This window comes from Entelurus aequoreus, linkage group LG07, assembly GCF_033978785.1.
Source record: "Entelurus aequoreus isolate RoL-2023_Sb linkage group LG07, RoL_Eaeq_v1.1, whole genome shotgun sequence".
Classification (NCBI taxonomy): domain Eukaryota; kingdom Metazoa; phylum Chordata; class Actinopteri; order Syngnathiformes; family Syngnathidae; genus Entelurus; species Entelurus aequoreus.
Window position 1 is genome coordinate 29,451,807 of NC_084737.1, and position 19,060 is coordinate 29,470,866.

The 19,060-nt window shown below is 40.8% G+C and overlaps 1 protein-coding gene across 4 annotated transcripts in view; it reads left to right on the top strand.

Annotated features, from left to right (window-relative positions):
• Window positions 1–15,802, top strand: part of LOC133653653 (RNA-binding motif, single-stranded-interacting protein 2-like) — a 52,307-nt gene extending 36,505 nt beyond the window's left edge. For 2 of the 4 annotated variants that reach the window (XM_062053176.1, XM_062053180.1), the window contains 9 exons: window positions 9,245–9,402; window positions 9,510–9,589; window positions 10,728–10,837; window positions 10,906–10,952; window positions 11,016–11,109; window positions 11,182–11,232; window positions 11,305–11,415; window positions 13,812–14,041; window positions 14,128–15,802. In XM_062053176.1, the coding sequence (XP_061909160.1) occupies window positions 9,245–9,402; window positions 9,510–9,589; window positions 10,728–10,837; window positions 10,906–10,952; window positions 11,016–11,109; window positions 11,182–11,232; window positions 11,305–11,415; window positions 13,812–14,033 (873 nt within the window). In that variant the 3' untranslated portion in view covers window positions 14,034–14,041; window positions 14,128–15,802. The remainder of the gene's footprint in view (window positions 1–9,244; window positions 9,403–9,509; window positions 9,590–10,727; window positions 10,838–10,905; window positions 10,953–11,015; window positions 11,110–11,181; window positions 11,233–11,304; window positions 11,416–13,811; window positions 14,042–14,127) is intronic. The other 2 variants (XM_062053179.1, XM_062053178.1) reach the window with 2 other exon arrangements.
• The last annotated feature ends 3,258 nt before the right edge of the window (window positions 15,803–19,060 follow it).

Sequence of the window (19,060 nt, forward strand, 5' to 3'; positions counted from 1 at the left end):
TTACGTTAACATACCAGGCACATTCTCAGTTGGTTATTTATGCGTCATATAACGTACACTTATTCAGCCTGTTGTTCACTATTCTTTATTTATTTTAAATTGCCTTTCAAATGTGTATTCTTGGTGTTGGGTTTTATCAAATACATTTCCCCCAAAAATGCGACTTATACTCCAGTGCGACTTATATATGTTTTTGTCCTTCTTTATTATGCATTTTCGGCCGGTGCGACTTTTACTCCGGAGCGACTTATACTCCGAAAAATAGGGTACATACATACATACATACACACATATATACAAACACATAAATATACAAACACATACACACACACACACATACACACATATAAGGACTGTTGTTGATTCGATGTTGACGTGTTAAAACTTCTTTCTTGTTTAAAAGCTACATACAATATTACTTTTCTTTGTTTATGCACATAATAAATATGAATCAAGTGTTTGGATGTTTTTTATTTTATTTAGCTTTTATTTAACCAGGTAAAAAATCCCATTGAGATCAAAGATCTCTTTTCCAAGGGAGACCTGGCCAAGAGGGCAGCAGCAAGGTTACATTAAAAACAGTAAACAACACATAAAACATCAAATTTACAACATTAAAACTTGCTCACATGACACATGTGCATACAGACAAGGTAGACTGCAATCCTTTCACAGAAGCTTTAAACTCATTCAATGTAACAAGGGTTTGAAGTTGAATATTCGATTGTACAAACGTAGGTTATTCCAAGCCTTCGGTGCTGAAAACCTAAATGCTTTCTTGCCCAGTTCAGTTCTTACTTTGGGGACGACAAATTGCAGAACATTCATTGAACGAAGATTGTGACTTCCTTGTTTCCTTCCCACCTTCTACCTTTCTAGTCACGTCCGTTGTGTCCTTGGGCAAGACACTTCACCCTTTGCCTCTGATGGCTGCTGGTTAGCTCCTTGCATGGCAGCTCCCTCCATCAGTGTGTGAATGTGTGTGTGAATGGGTAAATGTGGAAATACTGTCAAAGCGCTTTGAGTACCTTAAAGGTAGAAAAGCGCTATACAAGTATAACCCATTTATCATTTGTTAAAAGACAAGACAGATAAGATGGAGTGATACCCAGAATGGTTTTGTAGATGAACACATACCAATGATTGAGGCGTCGAGCACATAACGATGTCCAGTTAACCATTGAGTATAACACGCAATCGTGAGTAAGGGGAGCGCAGTTGGTGATGAATCTCAGTGCCCCGTGGTACACACTATCCAGCTTGTGGAGACACCCAGCAGTAGCATTCATGTACAACACATCTCCGTAGTCAATAACAGGTAAAAATAAATTAAATGATAAATGGGTTATACTTGTATAGCGCTTTTCTACCTTCAAGGTACTCAAAGCGCTTTGACAGTATTTCCACATTTACCCATTCACACACACATTCACACACTGATGGCGGGAGCTGCCATGCAAGGCGCTAACCAGCAGCCATCAGAGGCAAAGGGTGAAGTGTCTTGCCCAAGGACACAACGGACGTGACTAAAAAAGGTTGTTTCCACCAATTTCTGTTTCACAGTAAAAAAAAAAGCAAGACTTGTTTCTATAATAAAATCCCAGTAAAAGTTTCAGTTTTTTTACAATGTGCTCCTTAAAACTCAAGTGGTCATCAATTAAAAATCCTAAATATTTAAAAGCAGATACTAACATAATTTGTTGCCCATTTCTTGTTAAAATGTTCTCACACAGTGCTGATCTTACAGTTTTTGGTGTGGTAAAGAACATACACTTTGTTTTCTCTGCATTTAAAACCAGTTGAAGATAGCAAAGTTGTTCTTTTACTCTGTCAAATGCATATTGTAGATATTTAAAGGCCTTAGCAAGAGTGGGTGCTGTGCAGTATATGACAGTATCATCAGCGTAGAAATGGAAAGTTGAGTTTGGAATATTCTGTCCAAGATTATTTATGTAAATAGTGAATAATAAGGGGCCCAACACAGAACCTTGAGGGACACACTTTTTCACTTGCAGTACGTCCGAGGAGGAACCTTCTATCTGAACAGCCCGAGTTCTACTTGTGAGGTAATTTGCAAACCATGTATGTATTCAAAAAATGATTTAAAGAAGATGCACAGATGAGATGTGTCAATATCACACTTTAAGATGTATTATGTGCATGAACAAAGAACAGTCATATTGTATGTAGCTTCTTAACAAGAAAGAGGTTTTAGCACGTCAACATCGGATCAACAACAGTCCTTTACAATCTCATTAATACCATAGAAATGGCCCACTCTTTCATTTTTCGGACACAATAAAGGCTTAAATAATTTCAAACAAATATCATTACAATAATTACAACTATGAGTGTTTGTCTGAAGTGTAGTAATCAGATGTGGACGGACGAAGCCCCAGCAGTGCATTTTTATCGAGCAATGCGCGCTCACGTGGCGGGTTTCAATTATTGGCACAACACCGAAGCAGCAAATAATAGATTTAACTGAGTTGTCATGATTGTTGACTCACCTGCTGATGGCATTATACGAGTAAAAATAAAATTTTCCACACACATTACGATGTGGAACATGTTAAAACCACACATTTTGGTTTTGTTTTTGGTGGTAACTTCCGTGTCTCACAAGGAAAAGCATCTGATTGGCTGTCTTGTAATAACTAACCTCCACCCCTATTTCTAAGTACGCCATTAAAGAGCTGTGATTGGACATATTCCAAAGTTGTCCCAGCAATTGACAAGACAAAATTAAATAAGATTGTAATTAATTGTGTCATGTTTTTATACGTTAACCAACATGTCAGTTAATTGTGTTATTGTCTTAGTCGACGTGCTTTTGTTTGTTTTGATTAGTTATACTCTATTTTTACAAAACCCGAATAAAATTTGTGGGCGGGCATGGCCATGATACATCCAGAAATAGTAGATCTTCCCTTTCCAGCTATAACAACTTCCACAAGATGCTGGAGAATGTCCCTGAGAGTTTTTGTCCAGTCATCAAAACATTTGTGAGGTCAGAGGTTGCTGATGTTGGACCTAAAAGGGGGCTTTCTGGCTCACAAACAGTTCAAGTTCCCGTCAGGGATCTTAAGTTCTTTCTCACCATACTCATCCAAGCATGCATTTATTAACCTTGGTCTGTACACTGTGTTGTAGAAAAGGGCCCAAGACACGGTAGAAAGCAAACAACTGGCCTAAGGATGTAGAATTAAGATCCAAGTCTAACTCATTCCCCGATTGATTAATCAATTTAATTTTGATCATAAAGGGCATGAAAAACTAAATTGGATGTATTAAAACACTTGCAAACTTGATAGTGCAAGCAAAGCTAAGCTTGTGCGCGAGGATTGCGTCTCTTAAATGGGCAAAGTAGAGAGCTCAATCCATTTAGCTTGTTTGTCTTCATGCATATGCAGAATATATGCTGATTATTAGAACACCCACAATACTGAGAGGAGGAGAAGATCCAAAGATAATCATTTAGCACTTGCGATGTAAATAATCAACATTAGAACGGTTCTGCAGTTGCTTGATGACTTAAGGACTGATTAAAACCAATTCAAATGATTAATTTTAGTGTCTGATGGTGTTTTTTTTGTTTTGCATTTGTTTTTTTTCATATAGCAGATACATTATTGAAATTACATGAAAAAACCTCATGTTTTCATGCATGCTTACATGCATTTCTAGATCATTCCAGACGCACCATCATGACACCAGTGCCTCCCAAAGCGCACTTTTGGCTTGCTAAAGATAGGTTCTGTTCACACTTCTAAAGCATATATCGCCCAAAAAAGGTGGTGTGTCCTACATATTTTACGACATAACAAAACAGTACAGGTTGGACCATTGGAGCACGCCAAAACTTCATCTAAATAGTGCAGTCTGCACCGCTTTTGCACTTATTGTCAATTGTACACACAGTCTTAGTAAATCACCTGCAGCACGCCCACTAATAGTGTACCCACTTTTATAGTTTGCACACGCCATTTAGATATTTGGATCTTTGCAGATCAGGCCCATAGTGTATATTTTTTTGAGCTGCATCAGGCGCTTCACTGTTGTTATACAAGGCACACTGCACAACAATATGCCAATTAAGGTGCTACTCATGCATATGTGTTTGTTTAAACAGATGTGCTGCTTGGGTGTTGGCTTGAGGGTATTTATGGGTTCTAATGCACTGCAGAATACGTGGGAGCACAACCAGCACTCTATAAATGCACACAGGTACAAGTGTGTATGATGTGCATTGTGCATGTGTGTGTGTCATGCTTCATAGTGGCGGCAGCGCTAGGGGAGCGTTTCTCCGTACAAAAGAGCTGCCTGTTCTCCCTGGTGGCATCTGACTCAGTGTCTGAGCAGCTCCCCAGTCAGCAGGGCAAGTGCCCAGCCACCCACCCTGTCAGCACACACAGAATACTAGACAATCACCCAAAGTCCACCGGCTTTCCCTCCACTAGATTATAAATCAGTCTCACACCCTGGGAAAGCTGATCTGCCGTTAAGCTGGATCACTGACATTCATACGGCTTCCCGCTCACAAAACAACTTGATTTTCACCCACTCCTTCACAGTGAGTTTACAAGCAGGCCTATGTTTGCGTCAGATGACTCTGACTCATTGGCGCTTGAAAGCATCAGCAGTGACTCTCCCGTCACTCTCTGTCACAGGCTTGGTGCATGTCTGCCTATTTGCAAGGGGAGGGGATGATGAGGAGGAAGTAGGGACAGGGTGCGCGGGGAGGGGGGGGATCACCTTCACTGCAGGTCGCATCCGTCACACGTGCATTACTAATGGGATGGAAATTCATTCACTCTGCGTTTACAAGTTTTTTTTACAGCCTGAAATAATGAATATTCACTGTGGTTACACGGGTTTAAACGCCATGGTAGGAGGGTCCTCATGCCTTGATGGTCAACTTGGTGGTTACTTTTCTTATCATTTAGAGTTTACATTTAGACTAACTGTATCATTGTGTTATTAATGCAAGACCTTGTGCTAGTGCCTGTGCTGAAGGTCAGGACTATCACGTGAAAGAAACAGCATGGTTCCATTTCTGATTTACCACAGAAGCAGCAGCATAAAGTCCCCTTGGTAGGGAAACTACCACTAGTACTTTCCACCCTCTTCAGATTATTTGAGATATTTTCACTGTGTTTTCCACTAAGTGAGAGCACAAAAGGATATTTGATTATCCATGGAGGGAGAGTCACTGGGAAGTAATTAATAATAATAATAATGGATTAGATTTTATATCGCGCTTTTCTATTGTTAGATACTCAAAGCGCTCACAGAAAAGTGGGAACCCATCATTCAGTCACACCTGGTGGTGGTAAGCTACTAGAGATGTCCGATAATATCGGCCTGCCGATATTATCGTCCGATAAATGCTTTAAAATGTCATATCGGAAATTATCGGTATCGTTTTTTTTATTATCGGTATCGTTTTTATTTATTTTTAATTTTTATTATTTTCATTAAATCAACATAAAAAACAGCCCTGCGATGAGGTGGCGACTTATCCAGGGTGTACCCTGCCTTCCGCCCGATTGTAGCTGAGATAGGCTCCAGCGACCCCGAAGGGAATAAGCTGTAGAAAATGGATGGATGGATGGAACATAAAAAACACAAGATACACTTACAATTAGTGCACCAACCCAAACAACCTCCCTCCCCCATTTACACTCATTCACACTCATTCACACAAAAGGGTTGTTTCTTTCTGTTATTAATATTCTGGTTCCTACATTATATATCAATATATATCAATACAGTCTGCAAGGGATACAGTCCGTAAGCACACATTATTGGTCCACTAATAGTACTAACCTTTAACAGTTAATTTTACTCATTTTCATTAATTACTAGTTTCTATGTAACTGTTTTTATATTGTTTTACATTCTTTTTTATTCAAGAAAATGTTTTTAATTTATTCATCTTATTTTATTGATTTTTTTAAAAAGGACCTTATCTTCACCATTGGTTGTCCAAATTAGGCATAATAATGTGTTAATTCCACGACTGTATGTATCGGTATCGGTAATTAAGAGTTGGACAATATCGGAATATCGGATATCGGCAAAAAAGCCACTATTGGACATCCCTATAAACTACATTTGTAGCCACAGCTACCCTGGGGTAGACTGATGGAAGCGAGGCTGCCAGTTTGCGCCTACAGCCCCTCTGACCACCACCTATCATTCATTCATCATTCATTCACCAGTGTGAGCAGCACTGGGGGCAAGGGTGAAGTGTCCTGCCCAAGGACACAACGGCAGCGATTTGGATGTCAAGAGACGGGGAGCGAACCTGCAACCCTCAGGTTTCTGGCACAGGCGCTCTACCCACTACGCCATGCCGCCCCATTTATGCTATGATATTACATTACCTGGATCATTTACCCTCATCCTTTAAAAGGAGGCCAGTCCTGCACCGTTTGACAATGCCATAACCATGAGTAAGAAAGAGCATGCGAGGCAAAAGCTTCTTTTGCACAGAGATCAGACTTGACACACACATGCACAAAGCGCATTATACACACGGGTACCTGTGTGCAATCAGGCACATAATGCTATCTCGTGTGATGCATAAAACATGTTGACTATTGCTTTTAACACAACAAGGCAGGAGAGTTTAGTCAAACTTCACACTTACAACCTCTATTGCTGCTGTGCCTATCACAAGGCTCTGTCAGTTTCCCCGTCTATTCTCAGCTAGTGTCTGTTTTTTGTTTAAGTCAGTGGTTCTCAAACTCTTCTCAGCAAGTACCACCTCAGAAAACAATTGGCTCTCCAAGTACCACCATAATGACCAACATTAAAATACAGTAGCATGGTAGGCCCAAGTATTCATTAAAAGCAAGACAGAGGTTTTATTTATATGAGTATATTGAACATTTTTGCCACTGTAACATTACACACAGTTTGAACAGTAACACTGTATTTTAATATAGGAAAATAAAACATGTACTTTAATCAAGTGATTCAGTTTGAGAATTACTAGTTTAGGTGTTTGGATCTGAAAAAAATGATTGTTTTGCAAAACAACAACAACAACATAAAAAAAACACAACAGATTAAAGATAAGCCTACTTTCCACCTCAGGTTAACAAGCTACTTATACAACCACTTTGTTTTAAAAGATAATTGTATTCCTAATTGAACTTTTAGAACTGACTGAGTTGCTTGCAGTGTGACCCCAAGATGCAGGCAGAATGCAGGTAAAAGTATTTTAATGACCAAAAGAAAACTAGTGCAGATAGGGAGTGCACAAAACTCTACACTTGTAGAGGTATTCAAAAATAAAGCTAAGCAGGTCGAGCAGGCACAATGCAATGCAATGATCCAGCCCTGTCCTTTGTACATATGGCTGGCATTTAAAGAAGCTCTCTGATTGGCAACCAAGGACAGGTGTCGGAGCCAGCACTCAGTGAAGCACGCAGACAATGGAAAATAGAAATAAGAGCGCTTGCTGGAACAAAAATAACACCAAAATATGAAAATATTAAATCCCAGTCCAACACTGTCATGAAGGGTCATGGCATGTACACTTTTTATACGATCCATCCCTTTATCAGTTTGCAGGTTCCTTGTTGAAGACCCCTTATTTAAACTGTCAGCATCACTCAGCAAACAACAGGTAGATGACAGAACAACTACTACTACAGGGAAAGGTGCTACACAACAAGTAACGCCTACAATTACGCATAACTTCAACAACTGTTTAAAAGAGTGTCGCAAGGCATGCTGGGAAGCCAATTACGAACTCATGTCTATGATGAGTATATGTCAACTTTACTGTCATGCACTAATGGATGGGTGTTACAGTCCAACAGATGGCCATCTTTATTCTCGTGTTCTCTTCTCTGTAACGCCGTACACCATCTAAGACAGGGGTCGGCAACCTTTACCACTCAAAGAGCCATTTTGACCCGTTTCACAAAGAAAACAATGGGAGCCACAAAACTCTTTTGAAATTTAAAATGAAATAACACTGCATACAAAGTTTTTTTTTCTTTGTGCTATGTATAAACCAGGGGTCTCAGACACCCGGCCCGCACCTTAATATGAAAATGTAATGTTAGTGCGGCCCGCGAGTTTTATATGAATGCCGCTTGACAGCGTCATACTTGCCAACCATCCCGATTTTTCCGGGAGACTCCCGAATTTCAGGGCAACTATTCTCACGAATGTCTGTTGATTTTCACCCTAACAACAATAATAAGGGCGTGCCGTGATGGCACTGCCTCTAGCGCCCTCTACAACCTGTACAAACAGCGTGCCAGCCCAGTTACATGTTCTATGCGGCTTCTGCAGACACACATGAGTGACTGCAAGGCATACTTGGTCAACAGCCATACAGGTCACACTAAAGGTTGGCCGTATAAACAACTTTAACACTCTTCCTAATATGCGCCACATTGTGAATCTACACCAAACAAGAATGACAAACACATTTCGGGAGAACATCCGCACTGTAACACAACATAAACACAACAGAACAAATACCCAGAATCCCATGCATCCCTTACTCTTCCGGGCTACATTATACAACCCCCGCTACCACCAAACCTGCCCCCCCACACATCAACCCGCCCTTCCGTGCGTCGGTTGAGGTGGGCTGGGTTTGGTGGTAGCGGGGGTGTATAATGTAGCCCGGAAGATTAGGGATGCATGGGATTCTGGGTATTTGTTCTGTTGTGTTTATGTTGTGTTACGGTGCGGATGTTCTCCCGAAATGTGTTTGTCATTCTTGTTTGGTGTGGGTTCACAGTGTGGCGCATATTAAGAGGGTTAAAGTTGTTTATACGGCCACCCTCAGTGTGACCTGTATGGCTGTTGACCAAGTATGCCTTGCAGTCACTTACGTGTGTAAGCAGAGGCCGCATACAACATGTGACTGGGCCGGCACGCAGATAGTATGGTGAAAAAGCAGACGCGACGACAGGTTGTAGAGGACGCTAAAGGCAGTGCCTTCACGGCACGCCTTCAATATTGTTGTCCGGGTGATAATCGGAGAATGTTTGCCCCGGGAGATTTCCGGGAGAGGTATTGAAATCCGGAAGTCTCCCGGAAAAATCGGGAGGGTCGGCAAGTATGCAGCTGAGCCGCATCAGAGTGATCAAAGAGCCGCATGCGGCTCCGTAGCCGCGGGTTGCCGACCCCTGATCTAAGAGGTCCACATTCCTTTTCAATTGAAGACGTTGAGATGTGAAATGTGATCGTGACCCTAATTTACTTCCAGCAACAGGAGCAGGATCCCACCAATTTGTACATTTCCAACCTGCCGCTTTCTATGGATGAGCAGGAGCTGGAAAACATGCTGAAGCCTTTCAGTCAGGCCATTTCCACACGCATCCTGCGGGACGCTAATGGAAGCAGTCGAGGCGTGGGCTTTGCCAGGTACGATCTCTGGATATTCAATCACTTCCAATCTTAAAATAACCCGCTCACCATGTGTGTGCTAAACACTGAGCAAAACAAGCAACACTACTCTTTTTTTCTTTTAGGATGGAGTCGACAGAGAAATGTGAGGCCATCATCCAACATTTTAATGGAAAATATATTAAGACTCCACCTGGGGTGTCAGGTGAGTGCTTGTTGTTTTGGTCTGTCCACGTCAGTGACTTTTTGTGGTCCGAGGGTTAAGAACAAGTTCCGTTCCTAGGCCTTGATGTAAGATATACTGTAAGTTCTGAGTGTAAGTCGGAACGTATATCTGAATTCTACCTACAGTGAGTTAAGACCTAAGTTACTCACGCTGTACGCAGAACATATGAATGACATAAGAAACAGTAACAAAGGTATTACCGGTAAATACAGGAATGGAACAAAATGGTAATACAAAACCTTTACTTTAATGCTGTTGTCTTGTCACTGGAGCAGAGACACGCCTATTTGTAGGAGGAAGGGTCAATAATGAGACCACTACACTGCTTAGTTATCAATGTACATTTAATAGTAGAAGATCTTTCCACATGTTTAAAGATACCATCTTTATCCTTGATGATGGTCGCGGCATGTAATGGGCTTGAAATGCAACCAATGTTGATTTCTCCACTGTGCGTTTTACTCATTTCACTTCACTTTACTTTTCTTTAACACGCTGCCACCAGAAGAGTCTACCTCAAGACGTAATAAAAGTTAAAGTTGAATAGAAAAAAATACCTGAAAAGAACTGTGTATGACTCCGCCTACGTATTCTTCCGCCGCACACATCCCTAGATGTTCATTTTGTGCAGTTTTAATAGTTATTGTGAGTGCATTCGTAACCACAAAAGGTTGTAGAGCGACATGAGCATTAATACAAAGGCACAAAAGCAAATGCAAACGCTTGACAAAATTCTAAGACAAGAAGAACTATACCAACACAAGCACATAAATGGTCTGTATTTATTTAAGGTGCTTCCTGTGACTGTTTTGCTTTTTTGTGCACTTCTCTGCTGTACTGTTTTTGTCATTGAATACATTTTACCTGCACTTTGCTGGTCGTGTCTGCATCCTGGGGTCCAACAACACCAAACATGGAACAAACGTCCCACTAATGGAAATAATATTGCAATACAAAGCAGACAAGACAATTCCTGTTTACAAATATTTCTGGAAAAAAAGATGAAATTCTCACACGGGCCCAAATTTCCAGTCAATTAAAATTCTGTGTTAAAACTGCAGTCTGGACTTTCACACAGTATGTTTATTTTGTACATACTTGTAATGCTCCGTTCTAGTGCCACCAGAGCCCTTGTTATGTAAGTTTGCGGACGGAGGCCAAAAGAAGCGCCAAAGTCAAGGAAAATATCTGCAAAATGGCCGAAGCTGGACCAGAGATGGCGAGACTGTAAGTTTTGTTTCTTTTGACGTCGAGTGTGTGAGTCTTGCATGGACACTTAGTCATTTTCCCTGCAGGGAGGAATGACCCTCACGTACGACCCCACCACAGCCTTACAGAATGGGTCAGTAACACCAACACACACACTCCAAAGAGAACGGATGACTAAGAACTATCATGTGTGTAGGTTCTACTCCTCTCCTTACAGCATGGCTCCTAACCGCATGCTGGGGCCCACCTCGCTCTCTCCTTACATGCACTCGCCTGTGTCCACCTACCAGGTGCGTGTCACTCTCACGTCTTACCAGATCTCTTTTGTAGATATAGCATGATCTTGTTTTGTGCCATGCCAGATACACAACCCATCCTGGCTGCACCACCAGTCATACATCATGCCGCCCACTGTGAGTATCGCATATCTCTTACCTACGTGTACTTTTTCTTTGCGTTTCATTCATGTGAATGGATTCCAATAGGGAGCAGTCTTGACGCCAGGGATGGAGCACACCATGTCTATCCAGCCCACGTCGATGATGGGGCCCCTGGCACAGCAGCTCAGCCACCTGTCCTTAGGCAGCAGTGGCACGGTCAGTAATATGCACAATGTTACAGAACTAGCTCGCACACCTTGGATCATTATCAGGAGGGTTCTGCCTTAATATGAAGCAATCATAGAAATAGATGGATTTTGTGATGTGTTGTTTTCTTTCATGGTATATTATCCATTTGCAACCTTGTTGCTGATTTGCAAGCAGATTAAATTGTGTGCATGTAAATTCACACATTTTCATTTTAAGTTGCAAGTCAAACATAATGGTCTTAAAGGGCAACTGCACTTTTTTGGGAATTTTGCCAATCGTTCACAGTCATAAAAGACATGATGACGGATGTTTGTTTTTTTAATGCATTCTTACTCGTAAATAAACGTAAATAAAAGTCCGCTTACAGCGGAGCCAATGGGAGGTCCTCTACTCCGCCCATTAAGCACAATTAAAAACCATTCAAAAAGCGCCAACAATACTCCATTTACATTTCGTGACTTGAATATTAACCAAGTTTTAGTGATATCGTTATTAGAAGCACTAATGCAGACAAACTATGATCGACTGGTGAGGTGTTTTCTTGCTTCCTTGCTCCCTGGAACTTTATTGTAGATCATAAATCATGCCTCTCACCTGGATAGTAGAAGAAGGAAGACGTATTCCGACAAGTTGGTACACTTTGACAGCCATTTTGTTACCTTGCGAGCGCATTACTGAGATGGTCGTGTTCCCTCCAATGCAGAAAACAAGCAGGAGCAGCGTGCAGGTAGGTTTAAGCCTTTTAATTATTACGGAAGAACAAAAATACAAAAACTGAGGACACTAAATAAGCGTGGAGCCAAAAAAATGTCACCAAGGGTGAACAGCGAGGAAAAACTGTAGTGCGGAAAAATCACTAGAGCGAGTTGAAAAACTAGAAGTAACGTAAATGTTGCCAATAGCGAGCATTGACCCAGCCACTAGTGCTGGGTGACAGAAAACTATAAAGGGGAGTGATCAACCAAAACACCTGTTGGGAACACTAATTGCTAAACTAAAACAGGTGAGGAGAATCTGTGCCCGTGGAAACCAACAGTAAACAAAAGGAAAGAGGGTGCACCCAGGAAACCGACTAAAACATAGGAAACTACTAAACATAAATCATGCCATGATCCGGGTACGAATCATGACACATTTAGGACACGGAAATGGCGAGAACGATAGGAAAAGACGCTTGAAAAGTCCCCATAATTTGCAACCGTGTCACCGTATGGCAAAAAAATTTATATTTTGGGGTTTTCCAAAAGGACATTTCAAAATTAGCTCTCTAACGCCTCCTTTAAAAAGAGAAAACATTAGCCCGTCCTACGAGTTTCATGTGTCGACACGATAACCGCAGGAGACGTCTATCATGAGAGGACACACATAGATGTTTCCGGAACACATACCTGACAACAAACAGGAAGTCGGCCATCATGGTTTCCATCTTACATTTCGCGGCGAAAAAAAGTAGTCGTACTTTAACGAACGCCATTAGATAGGGGCGTGGCCTGGCGCCAAACATTGCTCCTGTGATTCGCCACAAAACTCGGCTCCACGAATTCAGATCTTGATGTTATTTGGTTGAAATGATGATGATGCCACCCTGAAGTGCCTGATGGGCCAGTACCTGTCCCTACCTACTCGTAGTGGTTGGAGCAAAAACTGCCCCATGTCATCACCGATTCAACTCACATTACTGCACTTTAGCTGATCAGAGACAAATATTAATGTGATGGGGGATGATGAATTGCAAATGACAGGAAGTGGGCATGGCATGGCGCCAAACTTTGATCTGATGGTTTGCCACAATATACAAAACGTTAATAACTAAATTTCACAAATCCAGGTCTTGACCCTAATTGCTGCAAATGATGATGACAGTCTGAAGTGGCTTTATTTCATTTTTTATTTTATTGTACTTTAATGTATCTTATTAGAGCCTGAGCAGCGGAGCAAGCCCCTCAGGGGCGATGCAGAGCACCTATTGAAATTGACGCCTTTTTGAGGCCCTTATCATGCACGACAAGTCCCCATATTTAGCAGGCGCGTCAGGTATGGAGAAAGATTTTATATTTTGGGGGTCCCGAAATTTTTGGTGATGGGTCAGGGCATCGGGAAGGACCTGACTGCAAGCGTCATGCGTGCTGCGCGACTCACGTGAACCCTGTGGTGCAATGGAGGCAAGGGCCCGTAAAACGCTGCTCGCAGCTTTCATTTCGTTTGTTAGTTCGCAGTTTCCAGTGAAAAAAACTAAACATTTTTGTACACTTGTCTTCTAAAATGTGACCAGGGTGTACCCCGCCTTCCGCCCGAATGCAGCTGAGATAGGCTCCAGCACCCCCCGCGATCCCAAAAGGGACAAGCGGTAGAAAATGGATGGATGGATGTCTTCTAAAATGATCATTGCAATTATTTTTCAGTATATGCCTGCAAACCCATCTATGCAGGGGACATATGTACCCCACTACACACAAGTGCCTCCTGCCAACATCTCCGTCGAGGTAAGAGCATGTTTGTTGCGTGAAGACATTAGGAAATCCCCTCATGGAGTGTCTCAATGTCAGGAAAGTGCCGTCCAGCCGCCTGTTGCCGTAGAGACACCCACTGAACACACAAACTACTCCTACCAGCATAACAAGTGACGACAACGGTGAGTTTGACGTTCTTTCATTCATAATCAAATATTGTGTTCTGCTGTGAATCTGAAGCATTGTTTGTGTTGTCACATTGTGTCAGATCCCTCCCCGGACTCCATCTGGACTGTTACACAGAAAGAGGACACCACAAACTATTTCACTCCAGCAAAGGTGGACGCTTTGAGGTTTGAATGGACAGAAGGATAAAAAAAACAAAAAAAAACCCCACAAACATTCACGACTTATTTTGTTTTCTTCTACGCAAAACATTATTTTGCCTGTTCCATATTGTTGTACATATCTTTTTTTGTGTGTGTGTTTCTTTCTTTATGTGCCCTAAATGTTTAAAAACTATATATAAAAAAAAACAGTTTAAAAGGTAAAGACATTTCTCTTTAGGGTGCAATGGGGCAGAATGGTCGGGTCTGAAACACAAACACAAGAAGGGCTTGTTTCTTTTTAAGATGCAGCAATCTTGACAAGGCTTCAGACAATCACACACGTACACAACACAACAACATCACGTCAACATGGTGCTTGATTGGCCACAAGATTGACTTAAAGCATTCCAGCTGTCCACGTCTAACCATGGCGCACAAACACAGACCCACACAAACGAGTGGACTTTCTGCTCTTTTCCACTGTAACGTCTCACTTGGTTTCATATTTGAACAGTCGGCACATGACAAGGTGCGTTTTCTACTTTCTGGTCCTGTTATGGAAAAAAAAAGGACTGACTTTCCCCAGAATCATGTTTTAGTTTCAGTGTTGCTCTGCAGTCAATGTGGACGTGAAGTCAAAAGCTCTGACGTGTTCTACAGAAGACACAATGTTTGCTTCTGCTTTTTTATTATTTAAATGTTTATTTGATTTTATTCATTCATGAGGCTTTTCAGATTGATCCTATTTTTCAAACAAACCTTGATTTTATTTTTGATAGTGTGTTGTGATAGTGACATTTTTGTATGTTTACAGACTTTGTTGTTGTTGTTGTTGTTTTTTTACGTCCTAAAAGGCTTTAATGTGTGTTTCTGTTACAAACGTCATGAACATCAATCAGCTGTGTATGTTTTAATAAGGTTTCCATGCTCGAAACAAACAGACCTCATCCTCACACATTGAGCGTTCTATACAGGCAATATAAGCAGTTTAGTAAGCTGTTCACAGCTGGTACTGTGTCCAAATCTTCTACATCTTCCGTCCAAAGTTTGTTAATCATGTCCAAGGTCTGGCGATCTATGCAATTAATTTATGAGTCCTGACAGATGCAATATAGTGCAGATATTTACACCTCCCGATGGGCCTGGAGTGACAGCATTCAGCGTGTGCTGCGTGAAAAGTGATGTGCGTGTGGTTTTAATTGGAGGATCTGAGCTAGGACGGGTGTTCTCAAAGTGCAGCACACTCGGCGCCCAATTTCCTAGTTTCCATCCGCCATCAGCAGTCTTTTCTTTCTCGCTTTGCTGTTTTCAGGGGCAACATTCACCTTCACGGCAATGCCTTAGATCTCACTGGAAGGGTAGAAAATACAAAGCTGCAGTGATTCCATGTTTTGGGTGGCGCTGGGATTAATGAACTAATGCTCAGCTTTTAGGAAAATCCTTTATCAAATATGACGACATCTGTTCTATCTGCATCCATCATCTCGTTTCATGTTCCGGCGTCTGTGCCAAGATGCCTCTCATCACGTCCCACGCCCGGCTATTAACTTTGTCTTTTTTGGTTTTGTTTATTTTTTTAAATAAATGTTGGCCTCCAGCAAGGAGGTTTGTTTTCACCTGTGTGTTGATGTGCTTTAAAAGAAGGATACAGATGATGCCTGCAGGAGGAGCAAAGCAAAGACAAAGACAAATCTGTTTGAAGACACTTTTCTAATCTCCTTGATCTGCAGACCTTGACTGAGTCGTCCTTTTGAGAACACTTTTTAATCAAAAGTTTTACAAATAGGCCTACTGTATACTTGTAGTTTATACCAAATAGCATGTGAATAGGTGCTCCTGCGTATATTTGAAAGCTCTCTCTATATAAATATATACACTACCGTTCAAAAGTTTGGGGTCACCCAAACAATTTTGTGGAATCGCCTTCATTTCTAAGAACAAGAATAGACTGTCGAGTTTCAGATGAAAATTCTCTTTTTCTGGCTATTTTGAGCGTTTAATTGACCCCACAACTGTGATGCTCCAGAAACTCAATCTGCTCAAAGGAAGGTCAGTTTTGTAGCTTCTGTAACGAGCTAAACTGTTTTCAGATGTGTGAACATGATTGCACAAGGGTTTTCTAATCATCAATTAGCCTTCTGGGCCAATGAGCAAACACATTGTACCATTAGAACACTGGAGTGATAGTTACTGGAAATGGGCCTCTATACACCTATGTAGATATTGCACCAAAAACCAGACATTTGCAGCTAGAATAGTCATTTACCACATTAGCAATGTATAGAGTGTATTTCTTTAAAGTTAAGACTAGTTTAAAGTTATCTTCATTGAAAAGTACAGTGCTTTTCCTTCAAAAATAAGGACATTTCAATGTGACCCTAAACTTTTGAACGGTAGTGTATATACACTGTATAAAAATATAAATGTGACACTTTTGTTCACAAATCGGTCTAAATCTGTGTTAGTGAGCACTTCTTCTTCCTTCCATCCTCACAGGTGTGGCATATCAAGATGCTGATTAAACAGCATAATTAATGCACAGGTGTGCCTTAAGCTGTCACAATAAAAGGCCACGCTGAAATGTGCAGTTTTATCCCACAGTACAATGCCGCAGATGTCACAAGTTTTGAGGGAGCCTGCAATTGCCATGCTGACTGCAGGAATGTCCACCAGAGCTGTTGCCCATTAATTGAATGTTCATATCCCTACCATAAGCCGTCTCCAAGGTTGTTTTTTTTTAGAGATTTTGGCAGTACATCCAACCGGCCTCACAACCGCAGACCACGTGTAACCACACCAGCCCAGGACCTCCACGTCCAGCATGTGCATCTCCATGATTGTCTGAGACCAGCCACCCGGACAGCTGCTGCAACAATTGGTTTGAAGAACCAAATAATTTCTGCACAAACTGTGAGAAACCGTCTCAGGGAAGCTCATCTGCATGTGTGTTGTCCTCATCACGGTCTCGACCTGACTGCAGTTCGTCGTCATAACTGACTTTAGTGGGCAAATGCTCACATTCGATGGCATCTGGCACGTTGGAAAGGTATAGATGGGCAGGGGTATGTTATGGACAACGAGCGCAAGAGCATTTTATTGATGGCATTTTGCAGAAATACCGTGACGAGATCCTGAGGCCCATTATTGTGCTATTCACCCAAGACCATCTCTTCATGACTGCACGGCCCCATGTTGCAAGGATCTGTACACAATTCCTGGAAGCTGAAAACATCCCAGTTCTTGCATGGCCAGCATACTCACCAAACATGTCACCCATTGAGCATGTTTGGCAAGAAATGCTCACTAACACAGATTTGTGAACAATATTTGAGAGGAACAGGTATTTTGTGTATATAATAAAAGATTTAGATATTTGAGTTTAACTTGTGTAAAATGGGAGCAAAAACGAAAGTGTTGCTTTTATTTTTTTGTTCAGTTTATATATATATATATATATATATATATATATATATATATATATATATATATATATATATATATATATATATATATATATATATATATAGCTGTCAAACAATTATATCACACTTTTGCATTTTGATTATTTGCACTTAATCCAAATCAAATGTATTTATATAGCACTTTTCATACACAGGCAAGTGGCAAACACAAAGTGCTGTACAAAACAAAATAGAAGCGATGAAAAAATACACACAATCACATTCACACACACGCACACACACTCACAGCACTATTGACAATAACAAAACATGGCATGGCACTGAGGATTTTAGAGAAAACACCACCTTTGAGGCGTCCACACTGGAGAATAACTCAAATTAACGCCATTTAAATAAATAAATATATATATATATATACAGGTATATATATATAAATATATATATATATATAGTATAAAACATGATAAAATATATGTAAAAATAAAAATACTAATATAAATATTACAATAACAATAAAAACATAACATTTAGAGAACAATAGTAGTAATATTATTAAGATAGAAAACAACACAATAAAATAATAATTAAAAAAACATAAGTCTTTAACGTGATCCGTAAAAAGCTTGATTAAAAGGTGCATCTTTAGAATTTTTTATATTTTATATTATATATTGTTTTATATTATATACTATTATTTCAGGCTTTCTGGCAGACTGTTCCACAGGTGGGGGCCATAGTGGCTAAATGCCGCCTTAACGTGGGTCTTTGTTCTGGTATTTGGTAAAGCTAAAAGGCCAGAGGAACTCAGGATCCGCGAAGGTTGATACGATAAAAGCAGGTTAGATAGATAATAATGCGCAAGGCCATTAAAACATTTAAAAACTAATAATAGAACTATGAAATTGACCCTGAAGCGGACGGGAAGCCAATGCAGCGACTTTAAAACTGGTGTAATGTGCTCCCGCCCTCCGGTCCTTGTCAGCACGCATGCAGCTGAGTTTTGTAATAATTGCAGACTTCAGATATTCTTTTTAGGAAGGCCAGAGAGCAAGGATTTACAATAGTCTAAAGGATAAGAAATAAAAGCATTCATTAGCACCTCCGTGTTGGCCTGAGAGAGAAACGGGCTATGTTCTTAAGATGACAAAAAACATTTTTGTAAATAAGTCAGCTTGGAGTCAAAAGTCACGCTTACATTTTTATAGACTGTGTTGGTTTAAAATCTTGTAATTTCAGTAAAGGTATCTCCCTCGGGTCTTCAGGGCCTAAAACTAAAACCTCTGTTTTGTCCTGGTTGAGCTGTAGGAAATTCACTGCCATCCATGACATGTAGTCTACAATGCAGTTAAAGAGGGTATCTATTAGTCCTGTGTCATCAGGAGTCATCAATGTGTATCATCAGCTTCACTGTGGAAACTGTTGCCGTGTCTCCTCATGATGTCCTCTAGAG